Below are 12,267 nucleotides of genomic sequence, written 5' to 3'. Positions count from 1 at the left end.
GTGTGGGAAGAGTCCCTCTGGGCAGCTCTGTACCAGGTAGAAACATGTGGTGGAGGAAGTGGGAAGTTGGGAGTCTCCTTGCCTTTGTTCTCATGAGGACATGCAGTCCAATGCTAGGATGCAGTCCCCTCGTTTCCATGGAGAAAATGTCTATCTACTGATATAAATTACATAAAGGGCAAACTAACACAGCAGGTCGATGGTTGGCTGTCCCACCCTCTCTCTGTCTGCCCTCTCAGTGAGACCCTGTCCATGGTCCCCATTCCATTTGTCTCTTCACTCCCCTCCTGTCATCGTCACACAACTGCTCCAGGTCTCCATCTCATTTTCACTCTTGCTGGCTCTCCCACCTCTTACCTTGCTTTCCCTACAGTGATTACTCATTCTTATTCTGTTCCGAGATGCATCTAGATAAGGTCGCTCTGAATGGGCTCTGTTGGCATTTTTTTCAAGAATTAGAGCTCTGGGCAGGTTCTGACTTGATATTGGAATTGGATGTATCCCTTCATCCTAAACCATGACCCTAGGCTCTATCCTTGATTCTAATGTGATACCTTTTAGTCTCTTATTTGTGCTCTGAGGCACATTCCCTTCTGCCTCTTCCAAAACTAGAAACTTGCTTCACTGTTGTGCCAATATTTCCTTTCTTGCCAATATTTCTGACTCTCTCCCTAGAGCTCATAAATAGGCTTCAGACTGTCACAACTAAAACATTCTCTAACCCTCTCTTAGTTCATGTCCCTCTTGCTAATATTCTATCTCTATCTTTTTATTAAAAAAATTATTCCATAGGCCAGTCTCTGTTCTCTCTGCCTGTCAAACACACACACACACACACACACACATACACGTGCACACACACATTGCTTTACTCTCCTTCCCTTCCTCTCCCTCTCAACATCCTTAGTTCTGTTAACTTGGGAAAATTTCTGAAGTCAGGCTACTCCCTCCAATATATCACTGAAACTGCCACATCCTTATTGCCATCCTCTTAATCTCTCATTTGCATAACCATCATGCCACTCCTGTTTTTGATTTTGAGAGTCTTCTTTCTCCTTGGTCTCCTCCAAGCCTTCCGAGCATTCTTTCTTAATTGTTTTTGGGGTTTCTCTGTTTATTCCTTAAATGTTAAACTCTTAACTTTTCTAAGATCTGTTCTTGGCCTTCTCTTTCTGAGTTCCATAGCCACCTTTGTTAACAACTCTCAAAATCTGCCTCCTCAGACCAGATCTTTCTCCTGGGCCCCAGATTCACATTTTTTTGATGATCCATACAGATATCATTCTGCATGTTCCACAGGCACTCACCATGGAATACATTCATGATGCCGCATTTCCAGATTGCCTTCCTTCGGGGTATAGTCCCACTAACCAGCCAGGCACCAGACAAGAGACCTGGAATGCACCTGTCACTGTAGTCTTACTTTATCTTCCTTACTTGTTAGTATTGTCTTCTTTGGTCTATGCTTAGCATCTCTCTATCCATGCTGTCCACTCTTTTCTCCTCATCCATTTAGCTTGAGGTCTAATCATTTCTTTTCTACATTAGTAATATGGTCTCAAAGCCTTATCCTATCTCTCTTTTCTACATCCTCTCCAGTTTACTCATTACTTTCTGAGAGTGTCATTTCATTTATTTTTTTCAGTCTTAAAAATAACATCAATTATTTCTCCTATATAATTCCATTTTGACTAAATGTCCTTTAAAAACCTGTCTACAACACAATGACATATATTTTAACTTGGTATAAAGCCTTCATGACAGTACATTAGGAAATACAATATAAACACTTGAGTATCTCTATATTTTCTCCTATAGGATCCTCCTAATAGAATATTGAATTCCTCCTAATAGAATTCAAGCAAAATTCTACAAATTGCTTGATCATATTATACACATTACTAAATGAAATGGCCTATTCATAATCAATGCTCTTAAAACATGTGTACTATTCAAACTTTCAGAAACAATTTGAGACCAAGACTAGTGTTAGTTAACTTCTCCAACAGGAAAATTAAGTTGACTTCCTGAAATCAGACCTAATGATTTGTGAGTGCCCTTGACTAAGCCACATATGCAGACATGATTATATTGATCAATATTATAACCTATTTTTTTATAAAATAAATATTCTCTCATTGTGGTGGTCAAAAAACTCAAATTCTTGATAAAACCCTATAAAATAACCAATACTACTGTTGCTTAGTGAAGTTGCTGTATAAACATTATATTGCTAGTAATAGACTTGTTAAGATGCTTCTACCTTATGAAAGAGGAAAAAACACACTTCAGGCTGATCTAGAAGAAATATTCTGGACCTAGAAGTCAGGAAACTTGGCTTGTATTGTCAGTGCTGAAGCTAAATACTTTATTTCCTTGGCTCTGAAGTTTGTACTTTTTTCTATTTTATTATGTCATAGATTGGGATGCATTTATTTAGTGTGTTGTGGTCTTTTTAAGAAGCCTTTAAAAATTTATAGTGTATCTCACAGTGAATGACATCTTAGCAAGAAATCTGATAGCTGCCTGACATTGGGTGAATCACCTATTTCTTAAGATTTCTATTCCTTCATTTGCAAAGTAAAGGATTATTGCTAGACTATTCTTTCTTTTTATAAAAATATATGATGAGAAGGAGCAGTCTGAAACATTTACTGGACAATGGCAGAATGGAGGGCATCATACTACTGTAGAGGAGGTTTTTAACAGAATAAAATCCTGCAGTCCACCCTCTAAGATCACTGCAGGTGATCAGGGGAGGCGCACAGCCCAAACTTAAGGTGTTCCTAACAGTCCTCAACAGCCTTAACTGCAAATTAGGAGCATCAGTTTACATATGTGCTGAGAGATGTGGCAAAGAAGCCTGGTCACCTGGGAAGGGTCCGTTACGGCTAGAAGCCTTAGAAACCAGGCACCTGGATGGCAGTGACCGTGGAGCCGGCTGGCAGGAGCAGACTCCTCATGGCCAGGCGTGGACCTGCACTTCTGGAAAAAGCGAAGTCCGAACACATGGCCTAATGCAGATGATCAGCATCATCCAGAGAAGACATGTGCTCAGATTTGAAGAGCTTGTCTGTAATGTATTCAAGGTTCGGGGTAATGAGTTACGAGACAAATATTTGGAAATCAGAAACCAAATTCCAAGTTTGAAATTGTGTGGCACCCTGGCTAGTCATCCTCCTTTTAGCTCTCACATTCGCTTTTCCAGGATGCTGCTTGAAATCTGTTTTCTCCTCTTAAAGATCTGCTCTCAGGCTGAAAGAGACTGACACTGTCCCATGTGCTTGTCCAGCATCACAGGGCAGCCCTGGGCTCCAGCCCTGGCCCCTCACATACCCCTCACTCCTCTTCTGGGTCGTTTCTCTGTGGGGAGCCCCTGCTCAGAGCTAGGACCACTGGTTTCCTCCAAGGTAGATGGCTGAGGTGATAGGCAAGCTTTTGTTTTTAGGTTTAAGATTTATAAAAAGATCAGAGAATCCATATAACAAGCATCTGAGTGTCCGTCACCAGGACCCGACTCAAGTTTCCACTTGTTCACTTATTCTTGCTTCAGATAAAGTTAAAGTCCTTGCTTCTTTGTCTCCAGTCTAATTCTCCTCCTCCTTCTCCCACTCCCTCCAGAGGCAATGACTACCCTGAATCGGGTGTGTATTCTGCCAGTAAACTTTGGGGCTGCTTAAATCCCACTTTTAGAGAAGGTATGTCAGGGTCTAATCTTTTCTTATTTTAAAACAATGACATTAAAACCTAAAGGAATGGAATAATTAACACAGAGTCCCCTCTCTCCTCTCTCCCTCCGATGCATTCTGATTTTATCTAGTGACTACTATTTGCTGTTTGCTGTTCTATGCAGTGAAGATTTAAAAAAAAAAAAAAAGACAAACAGGAAGGAAAAAAAGGAAACAGAAGAACATGTGGCATGGTTCCATTTCTCTTATCAGGGAGGTGAAACAGGAAATGATAGAAAATAATGTAGAATTAAGGGTGAACTCCTAGATGATCAAAGCCAAGTTGGGGAGCACTTGAAGGTACTATGCTTGACCTGGAAGGGGAAGCATTAGTCCTGACTGGGTTACTGCGAAAGGCTTTGCTGCTGGGGACCATCTCTTTCAGGCCCTGCAAACACGCGGCAGACTTGGAGAGCCTGAGGCAGAAGGAAGGGGAAGAAATGAAAGGTCACAGCAAGGCGGTGGGAGGAATGGCTGGCGAGGCTGCTGGGGGGTGTGGCGGAGACTGAGTGGGCAGGACTGTGTAGAACAGTTGGAGAATTTTTCACCTCTCAAACTAGCATTTACATCTTTGTTCAGTCATCATAGCTGGTAAATGGTGATCATTTAAGAAAAAACACTCACTAGTGAGAATGCAAATTGTAAGACTTTTCTGGAGAAGATCCTGTCTCAGAAGCCTCAAATACATGTGTTCTTTGATACAGCAATCAGCCATTGGTTTCCCACAGGGGAAAAAAAAAGCAAATAAATGTTTACAAAGGGGTATTGCCATTATATATTTAAATGTAGTAATGTAATTAAATGGTATTTTAGGGTCACAGTAAAATATATGGAACCATAAAATATTAAATTAAAAAAACATAGAAAACCTGTTAACACTCCATTATATTTTTTGTTAAAATAAACGTACATAAGAAAAAAATTGAGGTAAAAATACACCTGAATATCATCTATGATTATTTCCGGAAGGTGGAATCCCTTGTGATTTTTATTTTCTTCTTGTTGCTTGTCCAGATTTTCCAAATTCCCTTCAATGACAGTGTTTGTTTTTGTAATAAGAAAATTATAAAAATGACAAACCATAATAATTATGCATTTGTTTAAATAATCTGAAATCTCATGGAACCAAAAAGTAAAATAATATTCTCGTTGATGAAAAAATATTAATTCCACTTGTCCTAGAACCTGACGTATAACACTCTAGCAGTAAGAATTCCCAAATGATGCTATGACTGAAAGAAAACACAGATTCCTACACTTACGAGGGGTAAAGAGTAACTTATGAGGCCTTAAGGCTTGAACAAGGTAATGATTTAAAGGCCAAGTTAGTTCCTTTAAGAAAACTGCCGTCCAGTGCCCTTCCTCAAAGGAACCTTCTCACCTGACAGAGGGTTTGTCTGAAGTGTAGCCTAATGTCTGTTGGCTTTTTTTATGTTTGATAAACTACTCCTTAGTCAAGCTTTTAAGTTATTTTTTCCTTAACAAAATATTTGCAAGCAAGCAGAACAAAACCAAAACATAGGATTTCTTTCTTGAAACCAGCATTTCTCAGATTTTTATCACCAGCTTACCAATGATTTGGGGGAAACTCTCTTATTTGTTTGGAACTTTAGATTACCCTGTAGAAAATGAAGTATTCATAGACTTTTCCTTTAGCCTTAAAATTCTGTGGCTCAAGGATGATAACAAAATTTCACCTACAGATTCATATACTGCACACACAAGACCATTCTCAAAGAAAGGGGAAGGCCAAGTGACCCATTGTTTTACCTCCATTTGTCCCAAAAGTGGTGTTTTGGGGCTAGTGAAACACCACGGTTGTATTTGAATTGAGTGCCCTTTATATTGGGCTGATGATTAGACCAGTCCCAGTGGAAATACTTGCTTTGATTTACTGGGTAGTACTTTAATCGTTGTAAAAATATACACAGTGAGTAACAGAACTGATTAGCCTTTCCCTGTGTGTGTGTGTGTGTGTGTGTGTGTGTGTGTGCGTGTACAGCTTAGATTGCAGAGAGCAGCTAATGATAAGAGCTGTCTCTGGCCCCAGGATGATAGGAACCACAGGTAGGAAAGCATCAAAAACGACTTTACTTAGTTCACAGATTTGCCTATTTAAATGAAGAAACAAAAAGCACACTAAAAGACGGTCTGCAGGGATAAATGGCCATACTGTGCCAAGACTGAGATAAATGACTGACTTGACTCCCTGTAGCTGGGGTCCAAGGTAAAGAAGTAAAAGAACTTAATTGGTCTCATAAAAGTCTGACCTTGTCAACAATAACTGACATGACTTTTTTTTTAAAGCAAAATACCTTTTTTCCCTTGTTTCATTACATATCATAAATTCAGATAGTACTTGGAAACTTGAGTCCAGAAAACTTGCTTATGAAATTATATTCCTTTGTCCCTTCACTAACAAACATTCCTAGAACTTCTCAGAAGCTGAGCATCCTGCAGCATTGGGCGTTTGCTGGGGTCCAGATAATAAAATGAGATGAAAAGCGAGTGCTACTGTTTTCATTTCAGCTGCATGACTGTCCTCTGTCACCCCAATTCCCAGTCACAAAATCAGGAGAGGGTTTGTTATAGGTATTTTGGAATATACTGTTAATTTCTCTAGCACTAAAATCTCTAGTCCATTAAGAAAACAAGATCAACGAAGCTAGTGGTTGTTTCCCCTCCTCACGCCCGTGAGTATAAAAAGAATGGAAATGAACTCCTCCCAAGCATACCTTTCATGGTCTGAATGTGGATCTCTCTGAAGGCCGAGCACAGGGACATCTGTGCCTGGTAGGGTGCAAGTCCATAACTTACATCCTCTGGATGCATGACACAGAGGAGGGGCGTCATTCCCTGAGCTTCTATTGAAATAACATTGGAGAGTTGGGGAGAAGAAGCAATGCTGAATTTTTCCTTAAATGTTCCCCAGAACAAACTAGAAACAAACATGTGAACTTTTTTGCGTAGGTCAGTGTCCCTGGAGCCCAAGACAAAGAAAAAGAGCTTGACTGGGCTGATGGCCTGACTACCACTCCTTCACCGGAAATGGCTACCACCCAGGGGCCCTTGCTCAGCCTCCCCGAGGATGGGGCAGAGGGTCTGGAAACAAGAACTCCAAGTCCTATTTTGAACTTAAAGCAAGAGAAGTTGGGGCACAAAGGTAAGAGATATCTGCCAATCAGCTGCTGCATCTATAATGTCAAAGCTCAGAAAGGGTGGTTCTCTAAAATCTCATTCAGAAAGAACGTGTGTTGACTCAGGGAGGACAAAAGACACTTTTCATTTTATTATAGGTAGAATTAGAAAATGGACTGGCCATAGGACAAATTTGGTCAATAAAAAATTTAAAGCTCTTATAATATTTATTGTTTTTTTTAAGAAATTTAGACTTTTTTTAATGTTTATTTATTTATTTTTGAGAGAGAAAGTGTAAGCAGGGTGGGGCAGAGAGAGAGGGAGACAGAGAATCCAAAGCAGACTCCAGGCTCCAGGTTCCATGCTGTCAGCACAGAGCGGGGCTTGAACTCACGAGCTATGAGATCATGACCTCAACTGACATTGGACACTTAACCAGCTGAGCCACCCAGGTGCGCCATGTTTATTGCTTTGGGTTGGTTTTTTTTTTTTTTTTTTTTTAATGTAAAAGCCTTTACAAGGGCACCTGGGTGGCTCAGTTAAGCATCCAACTCTTGGTTTCAGGTCAGGTCATGATCTCACAGTCTGTGGGTCTGAGCCCTGTGTCAGGCTCTGTGCCTGCTTGGTATTTCTCTTTCTTTCTTTCTTTCCTTTCTTTCTCTTTCTCTTTTTCTTTTTCTCTCTCTTTCTCTTCTGTTTCTTTTCTTCTCTCTCTCTCAAAAAAAAAAAAAACATAAAAAATAATTTAAATGCCTTTACAGATGATTGTGTTCTTGTTTTGCCATAGCACCTACCACTCCCTACTGTCCCGTATGTAGCCTTGACACATGTAGACATTTGAATTTTTGACTTCTAGATTACAGAAGAGGAAAAAGCTAGAACCTAGATTCCAACTCATCAGCATATTTTCTGTGGAGTTACTACCCATAGAAACTAATCATTATATACATCATTTCTGCAACAGAGACATGCAACAGAGACATCTTTGCCCCAAAGCAGCTTAGATTGGTTTGGCAAGTTACACAGTATACATGACGTAGTTATCGTTTTTAATGGTGGAGATGGTGAAAGGCTATTCCTTTCCATTTGGTCTAAGGAGTCTTCATAGGAGAAGCAAATTTGGATGTTAGTTTTAGAAAATAAAGGAATAGAGACATGCTCTGTATTCCAGGAAATGATTATGGGAGATGGAGAGAGGGCTGGTTTTCCTACTGAGAAATGAAGCTTAGGGCATACAAACTGTCTCACAGAACCCAAGTCTTAGGCAGCAAGTACCTGGCTGGTTTTTGTGGCCTTTGTCACCTTGGAATCACTTCCTCAGTAAGGAATACTAATCAAGACACTAAGGAGTACCATGAAATAAAAAGGATTTAATGAATGGCTTTGCTATTGTTCTGCTTTGTCTTTTTTTTTCTTTACAGTGGAAGTGTTTCTGAGACTTATTTGTAAATAGACATTAAAAGGTCATGATTTTATTGTCTAGCAAGAACTGCTCTTTTTACTTATTTTTAAAACTTTAAAAATGTCAATTTACTTTTGAGAGATAGAGAGAGAGTGGAGGAAGAGGCAGAGAGAGAGGGAGACAGAGGATCTAAAGTGAGCTCTGCACTGACCACAGACAGCCCAATACAGGGCTTGAACTCATGAACCTGAGCCACAGGTGAATGCTTAACCCACTGAGCCACCCAGGCGCCCCAAGAACTACTCTTTTTAAAAGAAACGTGTGATATAAAGAGAGTCCTTCATTTTATTAATTTAGTTTTTGGTAATTTATTTTATTTTCATTTGAAGTTGATTTATTTATTTTAAGAGAGAGGTAGAAAGAGTTCATGTGTGTGCAAGAGCAGGGGAGGGGCAGAGAGAGAGGGAGAGAGAGAATCCCAAGCAAGCTCTCTACTGATGCTCTATCCTACAGTCTGTGAGATCATCACCTGAGCCTAAACCAAGAGCCGGGCACTTAACTGACCGAACTGCCCAGGCACCCCAAGGATTTTCCTTTTCTAGTGGCCCCAATTACATGGGATCACAGTGGGGCTTTCTATGAACAGACTGGAGGGAATGTGGACGAAGGCTGAGATCCGCTTCATTCCAAATGTTAATCTGATTTTAGATCAAGTCTAAAGTAAATGAAGAAGTCCTATTTTTCTCTGGCCAATAATCCCTGCGAGAGTGTTAGCCAATGAAGCCTCACAGGGCTATGTTTTCAGGGAAATATACATTTTTAATGCATGAAGATCAAAGACTCTTATGTTTTCAAAGGAGTATCTAATGGAGTTTCAGGTGCTGGAGGAGATATTTTAGGTATTAGGGAACATGCCTTTAATTTGGAATCATATTTTCTTCCTTGGTGTGTTTGTGTGCATGGAGAATAAACTTTATAAAGCTTTCCCTTTTCATCTTTTCAGGGAAAGGAAAGCCTATAATAACATGGTATCCTTTTCTGACTCTAGATCCTAGATGCTTGGAAGCGCTGAAGCCGGGAAACTGCAGCGAATATGTAGTTCGATGGTATTATGACAAACAGGTCAACTCCTGTGCCCGCTTTTGGTTCAGCGGCTGTAATGGCTCAGGAAATAGATTCAACAGTGAAAATGAATGTCAAGAAACCTGCATTCAAGGATGAGTAAGTGAATCAACCTCTAACGAGTCAGGTCTGCATACCTAGAAGGAACCTCTATAATTTCAACACATTCACCCAATACAAATAAAACACCATATCTGAGTACATACTGAGTACTTACAATTTACAAGCATAGGTGAGTCCTTACAACCACCCCTAGGATGTAGGTATGAACTACTTTTATAGGCGAAGGAGCTGAGGCTTTGAAAACTTCAGAGACTCCTGGACAGTTACCCAGATAAAAAAGTAGCAGATCTGGGGATGTGAGTCAGGGATGTGTAGCCTCAAGGTACAGGCTCTCACTATATCACAGCCAGCAATGTGGTTCTGATTGACATTAATTCGTATTCTATGAATTATATCAGATTAAATTCCTGTCCCAGACTCCCAACTCCTCCCCCATTCCCCCACCGGGTACATCTCAATGGCCTCATCCCCAACCCCCTTACAGCCCTGTCCATAGCAAAAGGGAGGTGGTAGGGAAGGATTTGAGTTTGGGAATTAGAAGGGAAGGGAGTGTGTATGGCATAGCAGGTAGTAAGGTAAGAAAGATGTCCTGCTTGGGGGAACCCAGCAAGATCGTGATTCCGGGAGGTGAGAGGCACTGGGAATGGGAGTGGGGTGCTGAAGATGCTTAGATTTTTGCCTGAAAGTGATTGAGAAACCAATGTGAATGAAAATTACTAAACTCAGGGCACCTGGATGGCTCAGCTGGTTAAGCATCTGTCTCCAACTCAGGCATAATCTCACGGTTTGTGAGTTCGAGCCCCACATCGGGCTTTGTGCCAACAGCTCAGAGCCTGGAGCCTGCTTCAGATCCTGTGTCTCTCTCTCTCTGCTCTGTCTCTTAAAAGTGAATAAACGTTAAAAAATATTTTTAAAAAAGGAAATTACTTAAATTTTTTAACAACTGTCACTTCTCAAACCTCTAACACGTTTGGTAACAAAAGTAAAAAACAAAACTATTTAAGACAAACGTTGTAATTTCAACAAAAGAACTCTTTTTGCCTTTCCTTTAAAATATGTAAATGAAGGCTTTCAGTTTTGGGGGGTGGGGGCAGAATGAGAAAGCACTTCATAGCCAGGGACTCGCTGAAGCCCATAACCGCTCCTGAACAGGGTATTTTAAGACAAGACTTACTCTGAAAACTGAGCCACCAAATTGAAATATGACCCAACAAGGTAACAGAGAATTGGCTCTGTCACTTTTGTAATAATTTTGCGACAGCCAGCCTGGGAAGATCGTTAGTTCTCAGCTGTGCTCAGACAGCATTTATATATATCATCTTACAACACACTTTTTTCTTCTTTCAGGCCCGTGACTGTCATTCAACTTTGAAGGTACAAAAAAGGGCACTCAAGGAAGAGGGGGCTAGAAGAATAGCCCATCTTAACAAAAAAAAAATTTGTGCGGTTTAATTAAACTTTTGTTATGTAATCGTTGATACCACAAAAGAACATATGTGATATACTTGTAAGCTACCAAACCCGATAAGAAGATGAACGTCAGTGAACAGATCATCCAGACCAGGAACCAAACCTAATCAATTTGGTCGAAGCTTCCTGTGTGTCCTCCTGCCCCTTGTTCCCTGCCAGGGACAACCCGTCTTGAATTTTGTATTTACCACTTTACTTTGCTATTGGGTTTTTATATGTAATTTAAAGACTATAGTACATAGTCTTGCTTATTTTAGAGCTTTATAGAAATAAGATCATGTCCTCTAGTCTTCTGCAACTTGCTATTTTCATTCAATATTATAATTAATCCATGTTTTACCAAATCTAAATGTATTCCTAAGTAACTTATTTAGGTTTTTTGGGAGCATGTTGCATAATATGCAATTGCTTGCAACTTGGTGTGTCAATAGGTTATAATTCATACATGTCCATTTATGTTCAAAGTTGCATCATGTCTGTGTGCATATATCACAAAATATGTTTAACCATTGCCTTGTCTACGATTAAACTGTTTCCATTTAAGTTTTTCCTCTGTTCCATGAGTGTTGCTACAAATGCTCTTACGCAGATTTGGGTGTATGCGCACCAGTGTTTTTCTAGGATATATACCTTAAGGTGGAATTGTTGGGTTGTAGGATGTATAAACATTCATAAATAGTATATTATACCAATTTTCCCCCAAAGTGTTTTGAACCAATTCATTATCAATTCTCACCAATTGTGTATAAAAGTTTCCACTGTTTGATAATCTTGTCAACACTTAGTATTGTCAGACTTCTCCGTTTTGCTCATAGTGAGTATAAAATGGTATCTTGTTTTAACTTGACTTTCTCTGGTGGCATCTAACCATGTTTGTTTACCATCCAGGCTGAGGCTTCCGTGAAACATCCGTTGATACTTCGAGAAGATTTTTCTTTTGGATTATTAGTCTTTTCTTCCTTATTGAAGTTCTGGAGTTCCTTGTAGATTCTGATATTGAATTCTTGGTGTATTATTTGTGTCCTCGTCGTTCTAAAAGCATTAATTATCATTTTACATAAATTAATATCTTTCAAAAAAAATCTTCATTTAAATGAATTCATTTAAAGTCACACCAGGCTCTGAAAGTTAGGAAATTTTAAACCCAGGTTTAATCAAGCTCTTAGAATTGCCAACAATCCTTAGAGTTTTCTAGTCCTATGTCTCCTCCTTATATACCTGCTTGACAAGTACTCCAAGTGACTGGGTCATCTTGGGGTGAACATTTCTGGTAAGACAATTATCTCCTTCTGAGCAGCCCATTCTTTAGATAACACTGACTCTCACAGGTGCAAATTGCCCTGG

At 39.7% G+C, this 12,267-nt stretch overlaps 1 protein-coding gene across 2 annotated transcripts in view; it reads left to right on the top strand.

Annotated features, from left to right (window-relative positions):
• The window catches only part of COL28A1 (collagen type XXVIII alpha 1 chain), a 166,980-nt gene extending 155,024 nt beyond the window's left edge, over positions 1 to 11,956 (top strand). Inside the window, exons 34-37 of one of the 2 annotated variants that reach the window (XM_029929394.1) lie at positions 6,699 to 6,891; positions 9,317 to 9,489; positions 10,801 to 10,827; positions 11,812 to 11,956. In XM_029929394.1, the coding sequence (XP_029785254.1) occupies positions 6,699 to 6,891; positions 9,317 to 9,489 (366 nt within the window). In that variant the 3' untranslated portion in view covers positions 10,801 to 10,827; positions 11,812 to 11,956. Of the gene's footprint in view, positions 1 to 6,698; positions 6,892 to 9,316; positions 9,490 to 10,800; positions 11,472 to 11,811 lie in introns of those variants that run through there. The other variant, XM_029929393.1, reaches the window with a different exon arrangement.
• Positions 11,957 to 12,267: the final 311 nt, after the last annotated feature.

Source organism: Suricata suricatta, chromosome 2, assembly GCF_006229205.1.
Source record: "Suricata suricatta isolate VVHF042 chromosome 2, meerkat_22Aug2017_6uvM2_HiC, whole genome shotgun sequence".
In the NCBI taxonomy this organism is placed as follows: Eukaryota; Metazoa; Chordata; class Mammalia; order Carnivora; family Herpestidae; genus Suricata; species Suricata suricatta.
Note: the sequence above shows the minus strand (reverse complement) of the source record. Positions and strands in the feature narration are given on the sequence as shown.